Genomic DNA, 19,932 nt, shown 5'->3' with positions numbered 1-19,932 from the left:
GCCCTGTATGGCATGGCTCATAGCTTCTTTGAGTTACACAAGCTCCTGCTCCATGACAAGGCTGTGATCTATGAAGGGGGTGTACAAATATGCATACACATATATGTGGATGTGTATATGCAAATATATCTGCAAATGGTTGTCTTGTCAGATTCCTTTTTTGATCTGAAAACAGTTTTATGAGATAAAATGCTAAAACATTGACATTTGTTTTTAACAGAGAAGATACAAAACTTGCAAATGAAAATATTAACAGCTTGATCACTCTGGCATTGGCATCACGAACAAACAGTAGAAGATGTGGTCTCTCCCTCACCCAGTGATATGATACTCTAAATCCCCTGAATTTAAAAGCCTTACCTTCTGAAAGCTCTCCTTTTTCATTTTAAATATTTCACCAATATTGCTGTGAGACAGTAATTTGGTACTGAGAACCTTACCAATATTTTGCTCTAAAAATAATTATACAGTAGCTCATTAAGTTCGTGTGAACTCTTCTGTATTTCCTATGCTCCCCTGCAGCATAGAATAGTCTGGACAATGAAATGTGACAAATCTTAGGTCGAAGGAGTTAAGAGAGGGCCTGACGCCTATTATTCTTTTTTTTCCCACTTTGGTGACATTATAGGTCACAAAGCTAGTCAGATAATAATGTAACACATAAACTTTTTTGCAATATTTCACTGTAATTTTCTATTTGTACCTTGTGCTGGTTGGTGTTAATTGCCCAACTAATATAGTAATTTATTTGAATAATTCCTATTACAGATATATGTATGAACAGATTCATAAATATTTATAAAGATAATTTTAAAATTATATATATACATTTGCTTTCAGATCACTAAATGTCACATCAAGCCAGTATTTTCCAAGGTAATTTCAGTTCCATATTGATCCTGTAGATACTCAGCAAAATGATCTTATTCATAATAAATTTAGAAAATGCTCTATTATATAACAAAACATCTGACATCTCTCCTTAGAGTTTGAAATTAATATATCTAAAAGTTCAACTTAATCCTGCAGTGAATAAAATGGTTTAAATTGCTTTAATTCAGTGCTTATAAAAACCCTTATTATCATTACACCATAAAATATATACCAAACTGTTGTCTACTAAATAAATATTAGGAAATACTTTATTAGATTATAAGACCATAAAAATATTGCAAAAGAGACCTAGTCATGCCTAATCTTTTAATGTATACTTTGAGATCATCTATGTAGTAAAATTAGTTGACAATGAGTTAATCTTCCATTTCACAACATTTAAATTTCATTAGAGCAGATACTAGATCTTATCTTTACAAGTGCTTTCAAAGTGCTCTACATTTGGTTGTCTCTTTAAAATATTTGTAAATAAATGAGTGATATATTTTACTCCCTTCTAAAATGTTTTTCTACACTCCCAAAAAAAAAAGTTTGCCTTTAAGTCATATGACATTATAGAGGAATTATGATTTTGAAATCATGGTAATAGTGAAAATGTGAGCATGCAAACAGAAAGCACTGCTAGAGTGAAAATAAAAATGGGTCTCAGAAATATGGCATTTTTGTTAGTTACTATTCTATCCTTAAAAATACAGGTAGAAATTTACTTTGGATGCTTCTTTTGTTATTTCAATTATTTTTATGAAATAGTTGTACACGTGTTTGTGGTTTAATGATTCCTCAACTTGGTCTATTATGCCTGGCCACCATTATTACTATTGCATGCAATCATTTTCAATTGTAATGCCTCACTGATAACTATGGCATTATAAATATAATTTACAGATTTCTGGAATCTGAGTCAAATATATTGTTTTCTCAAATATATTGTTTTAAATTTTATTTCAGAAAACAGCAAAGTACTCTGATGATAACAGTACATAGAAAAAAAGGATTTTAAAAATTTCCTAAAACATTTCTTGTATATGCTTTAAAATTACCTGCAAAATGTATTAAATGATTTCTCAAGCTATGATTTCTCAAGCACATATTCTGGGCCAAATAACATCATAAAGAGTAAGCACATCACTGACTGATGGAGAGTACTTATTGAAAGCATATAGTTTCAAAGATTAACAGAAGAAAAACTTAAATGGTTTCATATAATGAATCTCAGGATGATTTTAATGAATCTGGAGGTATCTTATATTTTTAAGGGTCACCTGAATAATATTATACTATTACTACATATTAATGATTATTATAAAATACTAATGTTAATGACATCAATTCAAGTTATAAAAAGAGTTGTTTTAGATATTTAGATATTTAGATATTTAGTTGTTTTAGATAGTTGTCACAAATTTACAAGGAGGGTGCCAAACTATATTTCAAGCATTGTTTTAAAAAATTATGGCTCAGAGAGGTAAAATGACTCATTCAAATTTTCCCAGCAACTAGTGATCTCTGAATATTTAGGTTTTATTCCTTCCCTTTATAATGATTAAATAAAATCCATTTTTTAATACCCAGAGAAATACTTGTTTGATCTCAAGAAATAAGAGAGTCTAAAGAAACATCTAACATATATGCTAATCATGTCATAATAATATCTGTTTCAGTAATGAATTCGTAAGTTCAAATGTGAAATATCTAAGTGGAATAAAATGAGAAGATAAAATTACTCCAATAGCTCTTAGTAAACTGGAGTTTAGGGCCTTTACAAAAGATTTGAGGAGAAAGAAATAACAAGGGAGAAAATAAAATGTGTTATGTTCATCTTTGAGAATAAAATTAAGATGGCTAAATTTCAGAATTTATTAACCCTTCTGAGGCATGGTCCTCCAGGTGGCTGTGACTCCAATTCATATAAGAGTTACAACAAGAAACAAAGAAGTTTTTCTACAATGGTTTGTATAGGCAATTACTTTGATAATTGCCTTCCAAGAGTGTAATGATGACTTATCCATACTTTTCTCCTAAGAATTTAAGTAATGCACTTGGGATATTTAAATTCTGGGCAGATACTGCCACTTGGCTTTTGTGGCTAATTAAGAAAGACTAGCACAATTGAGTGCAGACTATAATTTTAAAAGTTGATAAAAAAATCTTGCTGAGAACTAACAACTATCCTTAGTTTTGAGATGACAAATTTGTGAGATAAAGAGGCTCTAGTTTACATACTGGTACAGACTGGATTTGAATCCAGTTACTTCAAGTTTATAAACCATTTTTTACCTTTTTTTTAAAGATTATTTTTGATGTAGATTGTTTCATATCTTTATTGAGGTTTTTTTGTTTTGTTTTGTTTATTTTTTTACAAAATTGCTTCTTTTTGTTTTTTGTCTTGGTTTCTAGCCACAGGGTTTGTGGGATCACATGCCTCTACCCAGAGATTGAACCTGCAACCCCTGCATTGGAAGGTTAATTCTTAACTACTAGACCATCAAGGAAGTTGCAATAACCTGTTTTCTTTATTTATTACATTCCATTCATAAGGTAACAGTTTTCTAATTTTTTCTTTTCTAATCTGAATCACAGTTAATATATAAATTCTGTTTAAGTTTGCTTTCATTTATTTGACTAATTTTAATTCTATACTCTTAAAAAGCATTTTCATATATTTTAATATAACCTCCTGATTATATATCAATAATAAATCAAGCTGATGAGAACCTATAAATATTTTAAATGGTAGCCATTTACAGAATAATACTGGTTTATGCTCAAATAAAATTTTAATGAAAATAGAAATGAATAAGGCAATTATTAGAACTGATAGTCAACAATATATCAAGTAAGCAAAATAATCACAATAATATAAAAAAATGGAATTTAGTACCTTCTTCTCTCCATAATATGTTAGCTACTGCAGCATGTTTGAAAGGAAAAGGAGAAAAAGAAAAATGAGTAAAGTGAGAATCAATTACATAGTAATAAAAATAACTATCAAAGAGGTCACAATCTCTAAGATAGAACATGCATTTAAGAATAATGAAGGTGAATTCAACAATCTACTCTAACAAAAACGTTAAAATGCTGGGACTATGAAAATGTTCTGCTCATGTCTTGATAGCCAATTCTTCTTTACAACAGAGATTATGTTAATAAACAACAAAAAATTATGTATCAATGAAAACACTGGGATATGTAAGCTAATTTGTTAAAATATACCTTTAAAATATGCATAATAGTTAAAACTATTCATTTATTTGAGGTAATACTTAGAAGTTAGTAATTGGAGCAGTTATAATTTTAAAATTCTTAATAATCATAAGTAATACTTCAACATGGTATGCAATGAATGACAAAATGAAAAACACAGTCACAGAAAACTAACCAAACTTATCACATGGACCACAACCTTGTCTAATGCAATGAAACTATGAGCCATGTCATGTAGGGCCACCTAAGATGGACGGGTCATGGTGGAGAGTTCTAACAAAACATAGTCCACTGGAGAAGGGAATAGCAAACCACTTCAGTATTCTTGCCTTGAGAACCCCATGAACAGTATGAAAAGGCAAAAAGATAGGAAACTGAAAGATGAGCTCCCCAGATCTATAGGTGCCCAATATGCTATTGGAGAATAGTGGAGAAATAACTTCAGAAAGAATGAAGAGATGGAACCAAATTAAAAACAACCTAGATGTCCATCAGCAGATGAATGGATAAGAAAGCTGTGGTACACATACACAATGGAGTATTACTCAGCCATTAAAAAGAATACATTTGAATCAATTCTAATGAGATGGATGAAACTGGAGCCAATTATACAGAGTGAAGTAAGCCAGAAAGAAAAACACCAATACAGCATACTAACACATATATATGGAATTTAGAAAGATGGTAATGATAACCCTGTATGTGAGACAGCAAAAGAGACACAGATGTTTAGAACAGACTTTTGGTCTCTGTGGGAGAGGGAGAGGGTGGGATGATTTGGGAGAATGGCACTGAAACATGTATACTATCATGTAAGAAACGAATCACCAGTCTATGTTCAATGCAGGATACAGGATGCTTGGGGCTGGTGCACGGGGATGATCCAGAGAGATGATATGGGGTGGGAGGTTGGAGGAGGGTTCAGGATTGGGAACTCATGTACACCCGTGGCAGATTCATGTTAATGTATGGCAAAACCAGTACAGTATTGTAAAGTAAAATAAAGTAAAAATAAAAATTAAAAAAAAAAATAAAACAGCACCCAGTTGTGGACATGACTGTTGATGGAAGTAGTCTGATGCTCTAAAAAGCAATATTGCCTAGGAACCTGAGATGTTAGGTCCATGAGTCAAGCAAATTAGAAATGGTCAAACAGGAGATGGCCAAGAGTGAACATAAACATTTTAGGAATCAGTGAACTAAAAAGGACTACAATGGGTGAATCTAACGCAGATGACCATTTTATCTACTACTGTAGATAAGAATCCCTTAGAAGAAATGGAGTACCCATCATAGTCAACAAAAGAGTCTGAAATGCAGTACTTGGATACAATCTCAAAAATGATGGAATGATCTCTGCTATTTCCAAGGCAAACCATTCAATATCACAGAAATCCAAGTCTATGTCCTGACCACTAATGCTGAAGAGGTTGAAGTTAAGTGGTTCTCTGAAGACCTACAAACTTCAAGAACTAACACCCCCAAAAGATGTCCTTTTCATTATAGGAGACAGGAATGCAAAAGTAGGATGCCTAGAGATACCTGGAGTAACCGGCAAATTTGGCCTTGGAGTACAAAACAAACCAGGTCAAAGGCTAACAGTTTTGCCAAGAGAATGAACTGGTCATAGCAAACCCCCTCGTCCAACAACACAAGAGACAGCTCTACACATGGACACCACCAGATGGTCAATACTGAAATCAGATTGATTATACTCTTTGTAGCCAAAGATGGAGAAGCTCTATACAGCCAGCAAAAACAAGACCAGGAAATGACTGTGGCTCAGATCATGAACTCCTTATTGCCAAATTCAGAATTATATTGAAAGTAGGGAAAACCACTAGGCTATTCAGGTATGACCTAAATCTAATCCCCTATGATTATACAGTGGAAGTGACAAAAAGATTCAAGGGATTATATCTGATAGAGAGAGTGGCTGAAGAATTATGGAAGGAAGCTCATGACAGTTTACAGGAGGCAGTGATCAAGACCATCTCCAAGAAAAAGAAATGCAAAAAAGGCTAAATGGTTGTCTGAAGAGGCCTTACAAACAGCTGAGGAAAGAGAAGTGAAAGGCAAAGGAGAAAAGGAAAGATATACCCATTTGAATGCAGAGTTCCAAAGAATAGCAAGGAGAGATAAGAAAGCCTTCCTCACTGATTAATGCAAAGAAACAGAGTAAAAAAATAGAATGGGAAAGACTAAAGATCCCTTCAAGAAAATTAGAGATACCAAGGGAAGACTTCATGCAAAGATGGGCACAATAAAGAATATAAAAGTAGCCGGAGACATTAAGAAGAGGTGGTAAGAATACACAGAAGAACTATACAAAAAGAACATCATGACCCAGATAACCACGATGGTGTGATCATTCATGTAGAGCCAGACATCCTGGAATGCGAAGTCAAGTGATTTTAGGAAGCATTACTATGAACAAAGCTAGTGGAGGTGATGGAATTCCAATCGAGCTATTTTGAATCCTAAAAGATGGTACAGTTAAAGTGCTGTACTCAATATTCCAGCATATTTGCAAAATACAGCAGTGACCACAGGACTGGAAAGGGTCAGTTTTCATTCCAATCACAAAGAAAGGCAACACCAAAGAATGTTCAAAATACCACACAATTTCACTCACATGCTAACAAAGTAATGCTCAAAATTCTCCAAGTCAGGACTCAACAGTACGTGAACCATGAACTTCCAGAAGTACAAGTCAGATTTGGGTAGGCAGAGGAACCAGAGATCAAATTGCCAACATCTGTTAGATCATTGAAAAAGCATGAGAGTTGCAGAAAAATATCTATTTCTGCCTTATGGACTATGCCAAAGCCTTTCACTCTGTGGATCACAAAAATTCTTCAAGAGATGGGAATACCAGACCACCTGATCTGCCTCCTGAGAAATGTGTCAGCAGGTCGAGAAGCAATAGTTAGAACTGGACATGGAACAGCAGACTGGTTCCAAATAGGGAAAGGCATACGTCATGGCTGCATATTGTCACCCTGTTAATTTATCTTGTATGCAGAATCCATCATGTGAAATGTCAGGCTGGATGAAGCACAAGCTGGAATCAAGATTTCTGGGAGAAATATCAATAACCTCAGATATGCAGAAGACACCGCCTTTATGGCAGAAAGAGAAGAACTAAAGAGCCTCTTGATGAAAGTGAAAGAAGAGAGTGAAAAAGTTGGCTTAAAGGTCAACATTCAGAAAATTAAATCATGGCATCCAGTCCCATCATGTCATGGCAATTAGATAGTGAAACAATAGATAGAAATTGTGAGAGACTTTATTTTGGGGGGGCACAATAAATGTTCCTTTACTTTGTTTTTCTCCAAAATCACTGCAGAGGGTGACTGCAGCCAGGAAATTAAAAGATGCTTGCTCCTTAGAAGAAAAGCTATGACCAACCTAGATAGCATAGTAAAAAGCAGAGAGACTACTTTGCCAATGAAAGTCTGTCTAGTCAAAGCTATGATTTTTCCAGTAGTCATGTATAGATGTGAGTGTTGGACCTTAAAGAAAGCTGAGCACTGAAGAATCAGTGCTTTTGAATTGTGGTGTTGGAGAAGACTCTTGAGAGTCCCTTGAACAGCAAGAAGATCCAACCAGTCTGTCCTAAAGGAAATCAGTCCTGATTATTCATTGGAAGAACTGATGCTGAAACTCCAATACTTTGACCACCTGATGAGAAGAACTGACTCATTGGAAAAGACCTTGATACTGGGAAAGATTGAAGGCAGGAGGAGAAGGGGATGACAGGGTGACATGGTTGGACGGCATCTCTGAATCTATGGACATGTGTTTGTGCAAGCTCCAAGAGTTAGACATGGACAGGGAAACCTGTCGTTCTTCAGTCTATGGGGTCGCAAAGAGTCAGAAAAGACTGAGTGACGAACTGAACTGAAAATTCAATAAACCTAAATATATCTTGCTAATTTCAATGCATAATAAACAATTCTTATTAAATTATTCCTGTACAATAGGTCTATTAACTATTGTGTAGGAACTAACTAAATAAATGGAAAGTTAAAATATTAAGGCAGATATGAAAGTAAATATCAACTAAATATATTCTCAGCAAAATGCCTGCCTCCCTTACTAATTCAAATTTATCCAATTGTATATAATTTCATTTTTTGAAATACAGTTGGTTTAGAATTATAAAAGTTTTGGGAATATACACACACTTTCAAAGCAAAACAATATTAGTGAAAAGGAAATGAAACTGAAGGCAAAGCTCATACACATCTGATTACTCCCTGCACATTTTAATGATATTAAACATAATCACTTTTGGAAGAACTAAACTCTGACCATCAGTGTCATAGAGCCAAAACTGGGTTCCAGTGCTCCTTGCTGGAGGCTGGAGGACCAAGTCATATATGTTTTACCACTTAGTATATTTTTTAAAATTAATTTTCATAGAATAAGCATTTTTTGAGATTCTCTCTTGTAAACAAAGGTAAGTAGACTTGTTTCCTCATATCTTTATCCAAAGGGTATGAAGTGTGCATATCATATGCCAGGCACTGTATTCAGTACTACATTACACAGGATAGGATTGACCTAGTTTCTGTGCTAATAGTGTTTATATGGTAGTTGTTCAGTCACTAAGATGAGGGTAAAGAAAAAGAAAAAACAAGATTCACATTATATAATTTCACAGTTAAAATTTTAGTGTGTTATGAAAGAAAGGAACATAGTACCCCGAATGCTTTTAATGAGTGGATTATACATGATCAGTGAATCTGGGGGAGATATCTCTTCCTAATGATGATGCTGAAGGGGAAGTTTAAAATATGAAAAAGAGTGCACATGGGGAGGGTTGAAGGAATCTGACTTTCAGACATAGGAAAAGCATGCATAAGCCCCGGTGGTATGGTAAAACACTGCTATGTTAAAGGGCTAAGGGCAGACATTTTTAAGATAGGCAATAACATGTGAGAAAGTACAAAAAATACATGATTTGTAATATTAACACCAGATAAAGTAAAATTCAAAGCACCATGTAGTGAGTTTAAAATTATATAAATTTAGAGCACAGAATTAAAATATGAGACAAACTATTAGGATTAGATACAACATTCATAAAGCTATACTCATATTCTGCTTTGACTCAATCACCTTCAGTATTTGATAAATGAAGAGGAAAAACACAAAGTTACAATGACATGATTATTGTTGCTGAATTAGTGTTTTTATAATGAATGTTCTGTGATAAAAACAGGAAGTGTTTTCTTTTCAAGTTTTCTTGAGAGATATTCAAGACCAGCCCCAAAGTAAGTCAAAAATTAAAAGACTTGCTGTACTCTGGAGGTAGATTCCAATAACCATAAACTGCTTAGACATCTTCAGAAAGCAATAAAGCAAATATAAAACTGTTATAAATATTTAAAATTATTAACAAAAATCATTTAATATTTTTAAATATTAAATATTTTTAAAATCAAATATAATTATAACTCATATTAAGCAACAAAAATGCAAAAATAAATTTAACGTGAACCCAAAGAGTTTTGGCCAAAAGATAATGCATATAATTAATTAATGCATTGCTGAACAAAATAGATGAAAGAGAAAGAGAGAGAAAAAAAAAATCCAAGAAGGAGAAGGAAGGCAGGAGAGAGGGAAGAAAGAAGAAATGATTGTAGTTATGTTAATTTTAAATTAATGTAGACTTTTTTTTTCTGTAGCAAATTTAATAAGCTCTATTGAATTTATTTATAAGTTTTTATACTTTTATATTTTATAAACATATTTTATAAATTCCAAGGAACTATAAATATCCAAACTGAACACAAAAAATAAATCTGAATAAAAATAATCATGGTACTAATTAAACCATTTTCAAAAATAATTTCTTCTCAATATTACTTTAGGGTATGAGGTTTCTATAAAGTGTATTTAAGACTTCCCTGATGGCTCAGAGGGTAAAGCATCTGTGCAATACAGGAGACCTGGGTTCAATCCCTGGGTCAGGAAGATTCCCTGGAGAAGGAAATGGCAACCCACTCCAGTACTATTGCCTGGAAAAGCCCATGGACAGAGGAGCCTGGTAGGCTATAGTCCATGGGGTCACAAAGAGTCAGACATGACTGAGTGACTTCACTTTCACTTTCTTTCACTTTAAGAATTATATAATCCCTGTTATATTCAACATTGTTAAAATGTAGATCAAGATGGAAACATGCCTTTTCATTTTGTAAAGTCAGAAGAAGAGATGCCAATTAATTGATAATAATAGCAAAGTAAAACAAATTACAAGACACTTTAACTAATGACAGAAATTACAAATAAAATGCAAGTGAAATTCACCAGTATATTAAGATTTTAATCATATGTTTGTTAGCCATCTGTATGTCTTCTTTGGAGAAATGTCTATTTAGTTCTTTGGCCAATTTTTTTATTGGGTTGCTCAACATCACTCATTATCAGAGAAATGCAAATCAAAACCACAATGAGGTACCATTTCATGCCAGTCAGAATGGCTGCCATCCAAAAGTCTACAAGCAATAAATTCTGGAGAGGGTGTGGAGAAAAGGGAACCCTCCTACACTGTTGGTGGGAATGCAAACTAGTACAGCCACTATGGAGAACAGTGTGGAGATTCCTTAAAAAACTGGAAATAGAACTCCCTTATGACCCAGCAATCCCACTGCTGGGCATACACACGAAGGAAACCAGAACTGAAAGAGACACATGTACTCCAATGTTCATCGCAACACTGTTTATAATAGCCAGGACATGGAAGCAACCTAGATGTCCATCCGCAGATGAATGGATAAGAAAGCTGTGGTACATATACACAGTGGAGTATTACTCAGCCATTAAAAAGAATACATTTGAATCAGTTCTAATGAGGTGGATGAAACTGGAGCCGATTATACAGAGTGAAGTAAGCCAGAAAGAAAAACACCAATACAGTATACTAACGCATTTATATGGAATTTAGAAAGATGGGAATGATAACCCTGTATGTGAGACAGCCAAAGAGACACAGATGTATAGAACAGTCTTTTGGACTCTGTCGGAGAGGGAGAGGGTGGGATGATTTGGGAAAATGGCATTGAAACATGTATAATATCATATAAGAAATGAATTGCCAGTCTAAGTTCGATGCAGGATACAGCATGCTTGGGGCTGGTGCACTGGGATAACCCAGAGGGATGGTATGGGGAGGGAGTTGGGAGGAGGGTTCAGGATTGGGAACACCTGTGGCTGATTCATGTCAATATATGGCAAAACCAATACAATATTGTAAGGTAATTAGCCTCCAATTAAAATAAATAAATTTAAATTTAAAAATAAATAAAATAAAATTTTGATCATAGACAGGTATCTTCTTGGAATGAAAGAAGGATTTGATAGAAATTTAATTAAGAAATCAATTCACTTGATATATTAGAACATAAAATGAGAATGATAAATACCGCTTAAATCTGAAAACAGAATCTCACAAAATGCATCACATATTATTAGGTGCAATATACTGTTAGTGACCTAGCACCCTATAAGTAGAGGCACATTCTAATGTTAGAATTAACATTAATATTAACATACACATGTTAATATAAATGTGTGTTAAATTTTTAACATTTAACAAAACAAAGATAATAAATTAATAAATGAATAAGGGACTGTGACTGGTACTAGAAATTAATTTTGATGGACTGAACAATTTATTAAATCCAGAAGCAAATATAAATTTATAAGTACTGTAATATTGTAAATAAAATGATCTAAATTTGAAGATAAAAATGTTACAAAGATTTAATTAATATTACACATAAAAATAACAAGAGTTCAGTTAGGTGACAAGACACAAGATAAATACTCCGAATTTCACTTTCTTACATAAGAATTAGAAGACACAATAAAATATTTTATTTATAATAGCCCCAAAGTGTAGTATATGAATAATTTACTGAAATAAAAATGGATAACAAATCAACTATAACATTCATTAAAATTATGCTAGATAGGACCCTATAGGATTCCTAGATCAAGAAGATAAATAATAGAAAAATAAAATTTATTCTTAATTACTTAATTTTAAAAATGTCATTTATTGTTATTGTCTGTTTAGAACATGTTCTATTGATTGTACAAAGTTAGACTGGGAATGTTTAGAGACATTGACATGAGTTACCAAAGTTGACTTCTGAAATGTTGCTGTCATTATTACCAGTTGTCCATGAAAGTTCATCCCACCATACTCAGGGTGAACTGTTTCTGCATACGTGTGTATGTGTATACACATATATACCAGCTTACCAAATGTGAATAAATATTATTCCACAAATATACTAGGTTTGCTTATAAATTATATTGACTATGTTAGCAAATATATAAATAAAACTTTCTTCTATTTATGTCCTTATCCATTATTTATATTGGAATGTCATTTCATAATTTTTGCACTTTTGACAGCTACTTATATGTTGGAATGCCTTTATTTTGTCACATCAATTTATCCTTCATACAATATAAACAGCTATCTGTAATAAACACAGGCTTGACAATGCCACTAATTTGCTTAGAAACATAATGTACTTGTATGTGTGTGTGTGTTTGTGTAAGCTCAAAATCCTTAGCATAACACACATGGGCTTCCACTATGTGCCTATGTCATCCTAAAGTCACATTATAAACATCAAGTCATTTTGAATCTCTTCATTGTTATACATGTTATACCTGCAGGAATACCCTCAGTAAAATTCTTCACCTAATTTACTCTTGGTTGGCCTTTAAGTTCCAGCTTAGCTTTTTATCTATAGGTAGCCTGCCTGGAACCAAAAGTTGAGTTAAATGACACTTTTTCTCTACATTTGGAATCCTGTGAAACATCTGTGGCATTCTGTAATTTATCATACATAATCTCTCTCAAAATCCTTTCTTTATAATTAAATAATGAAAACTTCAAAGCTATAGACCTCCATTATTCAATGCTTATTCATGACAATTGAAATGTAAAATTCTTTTTGAAGATAATGTGTATCTTGTAATGAAAATGTGATTCAATGGAACAGATGCATAAACACAAGGAACTTTTATTAAGGCCCTTTTGATAAATTGCCTTATTATGTAAGTTACGGACTTTCAGTTATGTTCACATGATGGATGTCATGTTGTATGTGCCATTTCTATGAGAAAATGCATGTGGAGGGTGAATATTACATAAACAACTGTAATATTGTCATCAAGTATGGAGCAGCATGCTATAGTACTGAACAACTATTTTCCTTGGCTACTCATGTGCAAATTGCTTGGCCTTTCAACTAAGTAAGTTTTTTATTAGCCTTCTCTTTTGAAAGTGTAAGGTTTGCACTAGTGCAAAACACTTTTTGATAAGCTATATTTATGTGAGGATAACATTTTAGCTAGCTGTATTATTGACTGTTTCTCCATTTGGACTTAAAAAATTGACTTCAGAAGGCAAATGAAAAGGGCAAAGTCAAAAGAAAATATAGATAAAAATTTAATGTATCTGAAAAAATGTGTGGTTAGTCAAAATGTCTTGGAATGTACATATGGTGAAGGAAATGAGACATTTAAAATATACTATTTTAGGGGTGGAAAGCTATATAAGATATGCCAAATACACTGCCTTCCATATGCCAATTTCAAAGCCAATTTTAAGTGAAACTGTCACTCTTTTAGCACTGATTGAAGACAATAATCCAAGGACTACGGATTTCCAATCTAGTGCCTAGCATTAGTTGATTAGGCAATAGCGCCAAGATTACATTAAGGCATACCATCCAGAAACTAGCCACAACTCCGTGGTTTTAATCTCAATGAACTGATGAGGTAGGGTAATAATATTATTTTAACTGTGTTTCTGATTCATGAAACTGCAAACACAAGAAACACTAGAAAATCAAGAGCACAGAGAACTAAAATTGTAAGAATGCATAGCAAAAGTTATCATGCACAGAATTAGGGCTGTGACAATTTGTGATAATGCAGATCAGGATTCGAGAAAATAAGAAAAGGAGGAAGATCTATGCAACTCATGGGAAAGCAAGAGTCAATCATTGTCTGATTACATAAAGTTGGTTTCTGGGTTCTGAAAGGAGATACATCTCTGACTGCTACATGTTGCCAGTTTAATGCAAATATATATTTTTTAAAATCCTTGAACATAAACAGATAGAGAGAGTATACTCTTGACAACCAAGTGAGTTGGATTGAAACCAACACAATGTCAGAATTATTCCCATGTTAAGGAAAAACTGTCATTATATGAAGGTGATGTCACACTATATACAGAAAACCCTAAAGACTCCACACAAAAACCACTAGAATTGATAAATGAATTCAGCAACATAGTAGGATATAAGATTAACAGAAATATGTTGCATTTATTTAAACCAACAATGAAATATCAGAAAGAGAATGCTAACAAACAATCCCTATCAACATTGCATCAAAAATAAAATATTTAGGAATAAATGTTTCCAAGGAGGTAAAAGACTTAAATGATAAAAACTACAAAACATTAATAATGCTAACTGAAAATGACTCAAAGAAATGGAATGATATTCCATGCTCTTGCATCAAAAGACTTAATATTGCTAAAATGGCCAAACTACTCAGAGAAATTTACAGATAATGCAATACCTATCAAAATACCCAGGACATTTTCCACAGTATTAGAAGAAATAATCTTAAAATTTATATAGAACCACTAAAGACTCAGAATTGCCAAAGAAATCTTGAGGAATAAAACAAAGCAGGGGGCACAAGCAACTGAGACTTCAGACAATACTACAGAGCCATAGAAATTAAAACAGCATGGTATTGGCACAAAAACAAACATATGTGTCAACGGAACAGAATAGAGAGACTGGAAACAACCTACATGCCTATGGACAATTAATTTTTGACAAAGTAGGAGGAAAAGCAGTCTCTTCAGCAAGTGGTTTTGGGAAAGTTTGAGAGCTTCATGTAAACCAACGAAGTTAGAACACACCCTTGTACCTACCAAAAAATGAACTCGAAGTGATGTAAAGACTTAAATATAAGACAAGACAGCACAAAACTCCTAGAAGAGAACACAGGCAAAACATTCTCTGACATGAATAGTACCAATGTTTCCTTAAGTCAGCCACCCAAGGCAATAGAAATAAAAGCAAAAATAAACAAATGGGACATAATTAAGCTTAAAACCATTTGCACAGCAGTGGAAAACAAACAAACACAAAAAGACAGCACCCAAGCTGAGAGAAAATATTTGCAAATGATGTGACCAAACAAGGGCTTAATTTTCAAAATATACAAACAACTCCCACAATTGAATAACAGCAACGACAACAACAAAAAAAAACAATCAAAAAATTGGCAGAAGACTTAAATCGACATTTCTCCAGAGAGGAAATACCCATGGCCAATAGGCACATGAAAAGGTGCTCATATAGCTAATTATTAGAGAAATGCAAATCAAAACTACAACAAGGTATCACCTTACATGAGTCAGAATGGTCATCATTACAAAGTCTACAAATAATGAATGCTGCAGAGGTTGTAGAAAATGCCACACTGTTGATGGTTTTGTAAACTGGTGCAATCAGTATGGAAAACATATGAAGGTTCCGCATAAACTAAAAATTAAGTCACCATATGATTCAGCAATCCCACTCCTGGGCATACACCCAGGCAAAAGTATAACGTAAAACATACATGCACCCCTACATTAATAGAAGCAGCCCTATGGTCAATAGCCAGGATGATGGACATGGAAGCAATCTGAATTTCCATCAACAGATGAATGGAGAAAGAAAATATGTTATATATATATATATATATATATATATATACACACTGTAATATTACTCAGCCATTTACAAGAATGAAAAAAAAAAGGCCATGGAAAGAATGAAATAATGCTATTTGTTACAACATGGATGAACCTAAAGATTACCATAATAAGTGAAGTAAGTCAGAAACTCAAAGACAAATATTTTATGACTTATATGTAGAATCTAAAACATGACACAAATGAGCATATCTTTCAAACAAAAAAAGACATACAGATATATAAAGCAGACTTGTGTTTGCCAAGGGGGTGAGGGGATGCAGGAGGAAAGCACCAGGAATTTGTGATTAGCAGGTATAAGAGATTACATAGATGATGGATAAACGAAGGAAAAAACTACAAGAGTAAGTGAAACAGAAGAAGGGGATCAGTAGGGTCATGTTGTACACCACACAGTGTTAGTGTAACAGACTGCTTTCTAAGCAAACTTCAAGAAAATCTTTCTAACCTCCTCTTGTCCAGACTGCCAATACTTAAGCTTCTCTTAATATAGAATATCTAAGCCTACTAATGTTAGGAAGTGACTTGATTTTTGAGAATTCTTCACAGAAATGACTGGTTGTGCTTTTTACATAATAAACAATAACAGTGACATCATTAAAAATAGTGGGTAATTAGCAACAGATAGGAGAAGGCAATGGCACCCCACTCCAGCACTCTTGCCTGGGAAGTCCCATGGACGGAGGAGCCTGATAGGCTACAGTCCATGGGGTTGTGAAGAGTTGGACACGACTGAGCGATTTCACTTTCACTTTTCACTTTCATGCACTGGAGAGGGAAATGGCAACCCACTCCAGGATTTTTGCCTGGAGAATCTCAGGGACGGGAGCCTAGTGGGCTGCCATCTATGGGGTCACACAGAGTCAGACACGACTGACGTGACTTAGCAGCAGCAGCTACAGATATACAAGAGAAAAACGTTGCCTTCTAATTAATTCATTTACACACTCTACCATTTTAATTAGGTAGCAAAGTTACTTTTGCTTTTGCTTTAACTTCATCATCTAGAGCAGAGACAACAGGATGAACTAGATAATTTTAAAAATAAAATGATCATAGCACATTTTAAGTAGTACCTGGCACACGAGGTTATATATGTGTATATCCATCTCCTAAGCAGAACACAAGATCAGCACACTGATAGAAATTAAATTAATGAAGATGTTGCCAAAACAAAACATTGCATAAAAGCATATTCTAATCTATCATTAGGGCTACCAGAGGACTCTCTGTATCATCATAAGTGAGAACAAATTTTTTAGGAAAATAGAAGAGTTGGGTATTAACAGCATATATGCAAAGAAAAAGTTAAAGATGGTAGACTTTAAAGATCTAGCAATGAATATCAGTTTTTATAAAAGAAGTATTTCTAGCAATTTTTATTACTCCTCTCATATTCTGAATTCCCCACTATGGAATATGTCTTCAAATATGCATATTTAATATATTTTATACTATACTTTATAATGTATATTTTTGGAAAAGGAAATGGCAACCCACTCCAGTATTCTTGCCTGGATAATCCCATAGACAAAGGAGCCTGGTGGGTTACAGTCCATGGGTCGCAAAGAGTTGAACACAATTGAAGTGACTGAGCACGCACAATAGATTCTAAATACTAAAATGTAGACTTAATTATATTTAAATATGGTGTAAATAAAAGACATATATTCTTTGAAGGAAACTGACTACTTTAAAAAGTTGCTTATTCAGATAAGTGAAGATTTTTAGATAAATATTTTGTGAGAGAAGTTACACAGTACAACTACATACCACAAATGCATTAAATACCATGATATTTAAAAAGCATTCTGGTTGAATATATAAGTTTATACTTCAATTACATTTGTTTATCTTTAAAGATATTATAAACTATAATAGTGGCAGGGCACTAAGAGGCAGCAGAAACCTAAACAGGATAATCACAGAAGTAGGTCATAAACTTAATATCAAAAATTACTAGCCATCATATTCAGGTCAGGAAGCAACAGTTAGAACTGGACATGGAACAACAGACTAGTTCCAAATAGGAAAAGGAGTACATCAAGGCTGTATATTGTCACCCTGCTTATTTAACTTCTATGCAGAGTACATCATGAGAAACGCTGGGCTGGAAGAAACACAAGCTGGAATCAAGATTGCTGGGAGAAATATCAATAACCTCAGATATGCAGATGACTCCACCCTTATGGCAGAAAGAGAAGAGGAGCTAAAAAGCCTCTTGATGAAAGTGAAACAGGAGAGTGAAAAAGTTGGCTTAAAGCTCAACATTCAGAAAACGAAGATCATGGCATCCGGTCCCATCACTTCATGGGAAACAGATGGGGAAACAGTAGAAACAGTGAAAGACTTTATTTTTGGGGGCTCCAAAATCACTGCAGATGGTGACTGCAGCCATGAAATTAAAAGATGCTTACTCCTTGGAAGAAAAGTTATGAGCAACCTAGATAGCATATTCAAAAGCAGAGACATTACTTTGCCGACTAAGATCTGTCTAGTCAAGGCTATGGTTTTTCCTGTGGTCATGTATGGATATGAGAGTTGAACTGTGAAGAAAGCTGAGAGCCGAAGAATTGATGCTTTTGAACTGTGGTGTTGGAGAAGACTCTTGAGAGTCCCTTGGACTGCAAGGAGATCCAACCAGCCCATTCTGAAGGAGAACAGCCCTGGAATTTCTTTGGAGGGAATGATGCTAAAGCTGAAACTCTAGTACTTTGGGCCCCTCGTGCGAAGATCTGACTCATTGGAAAAGACTCTGATGCTGGGAGGGATTGGGGGCAGGAGGAGAAGGGGACAACAGAGGATGAGATGGCTGGATGGCGTCACTGACTCGATGGATGTGAATCTGAGTGAACTCCGGGAGTTGTTGATGAACAGGGAGGCCTGGCGTGCTACGATTCATGGTGTCACAAAGGGTCAGACACGACTGAGTGACTGAACTGAACTGAACAAGATTAAAAAGATTATGTTGAACTTCACACTGTCTGAGAAAGTGTTCATGTAGAAACTGAATGATGTCTAATAAAATAAGCTGGTTATAAATTAATAGGTGTTAACTTCTTCTAGAAAAGCTTTCTAAAGAAATACGTGAAAGATAACAGAAAATAAGACAGCATGAGGATTTTAAGAGCATGCAATGAGTGAAATAATTTCAATTGCTTAGAATAATGTCTAAGACATGCACACACACAAGTGCATGTATATGGATAACATATATGTTTATATACATATGTACACACATTTTTTGTTAAACATACAGAGAAATATACCTTCAAAGATAAGAACTTCATGTTGTTGTTGTCGGTTGCTAAGTGATATCCAACTCTTTGAGACTTCATGGACTGTAGCACTCCCTGCTTCCCCTGTCCTCCACTGATTCACAGAGTTTGCTTAAATTTACATCCGTTAAGTTGCTGATGCTATCTAGGCATCTCATCCTCTGCACCCCACTCACCTTTTGCCTTCAGTCTTTCCCAGCATCAGGGTCTGCTTTTTACATCTGGTGGCCAAAGTATTGGAACTTCAGCTCCAGAAACAGTCCTTCCAATGAATATTCAGGGTTTATTTCCTTCGGTATTCACTGTTTGATCTCCCTGCATCCATGGGACATTCAAGAATCTTTTCCAGCACCACAATTCAAAAGCATCAATTCTTTGACACTCAGCCTTTTATTATGAACCAGCTCTCATATTTGTACAGAACATCTGGAAAAACCATATATTTAACTATATGGACCTTTGTTGGCAAAGTGATATCTCTGCTTTTTAATATGCTCTCTAGTTTGTCAGACTTCCCTGGTAGCTCAGACGGTAAAAGTGTCTGCCTACAACGAGGGAGACCTGGGTTTGATCCCTAGGTCAGGAAGATCTCCTGGAGAAGGCAAAGGCAACCCACTCCAGTACTCTTGCCTGAAAAAAACAATTCCCATGGACAGAGGAACCTGGTAGGCTACAGTCCATGGGGTCGCAAAGAGTTGGACCTGACTGAATGACTTCACTTCACTTCACTTCACT

The 19,932-nt window shown here is 34.3% G+C and overlaps 1 protein-coding gene across 1 annotated transcript in view; it reads right to left on the bottom strand.

The window, feature by feature from the left end:
* The window catches only part of FSTL5 (follistatin like 5), an 858,755-nt gene that overhangs the window by 120,241 nt on the left and 718,582 nt on the right, over positions 1–19,932 (bottom strand). Inside the window, exon 10 of the mRNA XM_052654835.1 lies at positions 3,776–3,802. Within this exon, the coding sequence (XP_052510795.1) occupies positions 3,776–3,802 (27 nt within the window). The remainder of the gene's footprint in view (positions 1–3,775; positions 3,803–19,932) is intronic.

The sequence above is a fragment of the Budorcas taxicolor genome, chromosome 17 (genome assembly GCF_023091745.1).
Source record: "Budorcas taxicolor isolate Tak-1 chromosome 17, Takin1.1, whole genome shotgun sequence".
NCBI classification, from domain to species: Eukaryota; Metazoa; Chordata; class Mammalia; order Artiodactyla; family Bovidae; genus Budorcas; species Budorcas taxicolor.
The sequence above is the reverse complement of the archived record's forward strand: the minus strand, read 5'-3'. Positions and strand labels throughout refer to the sequence as shown.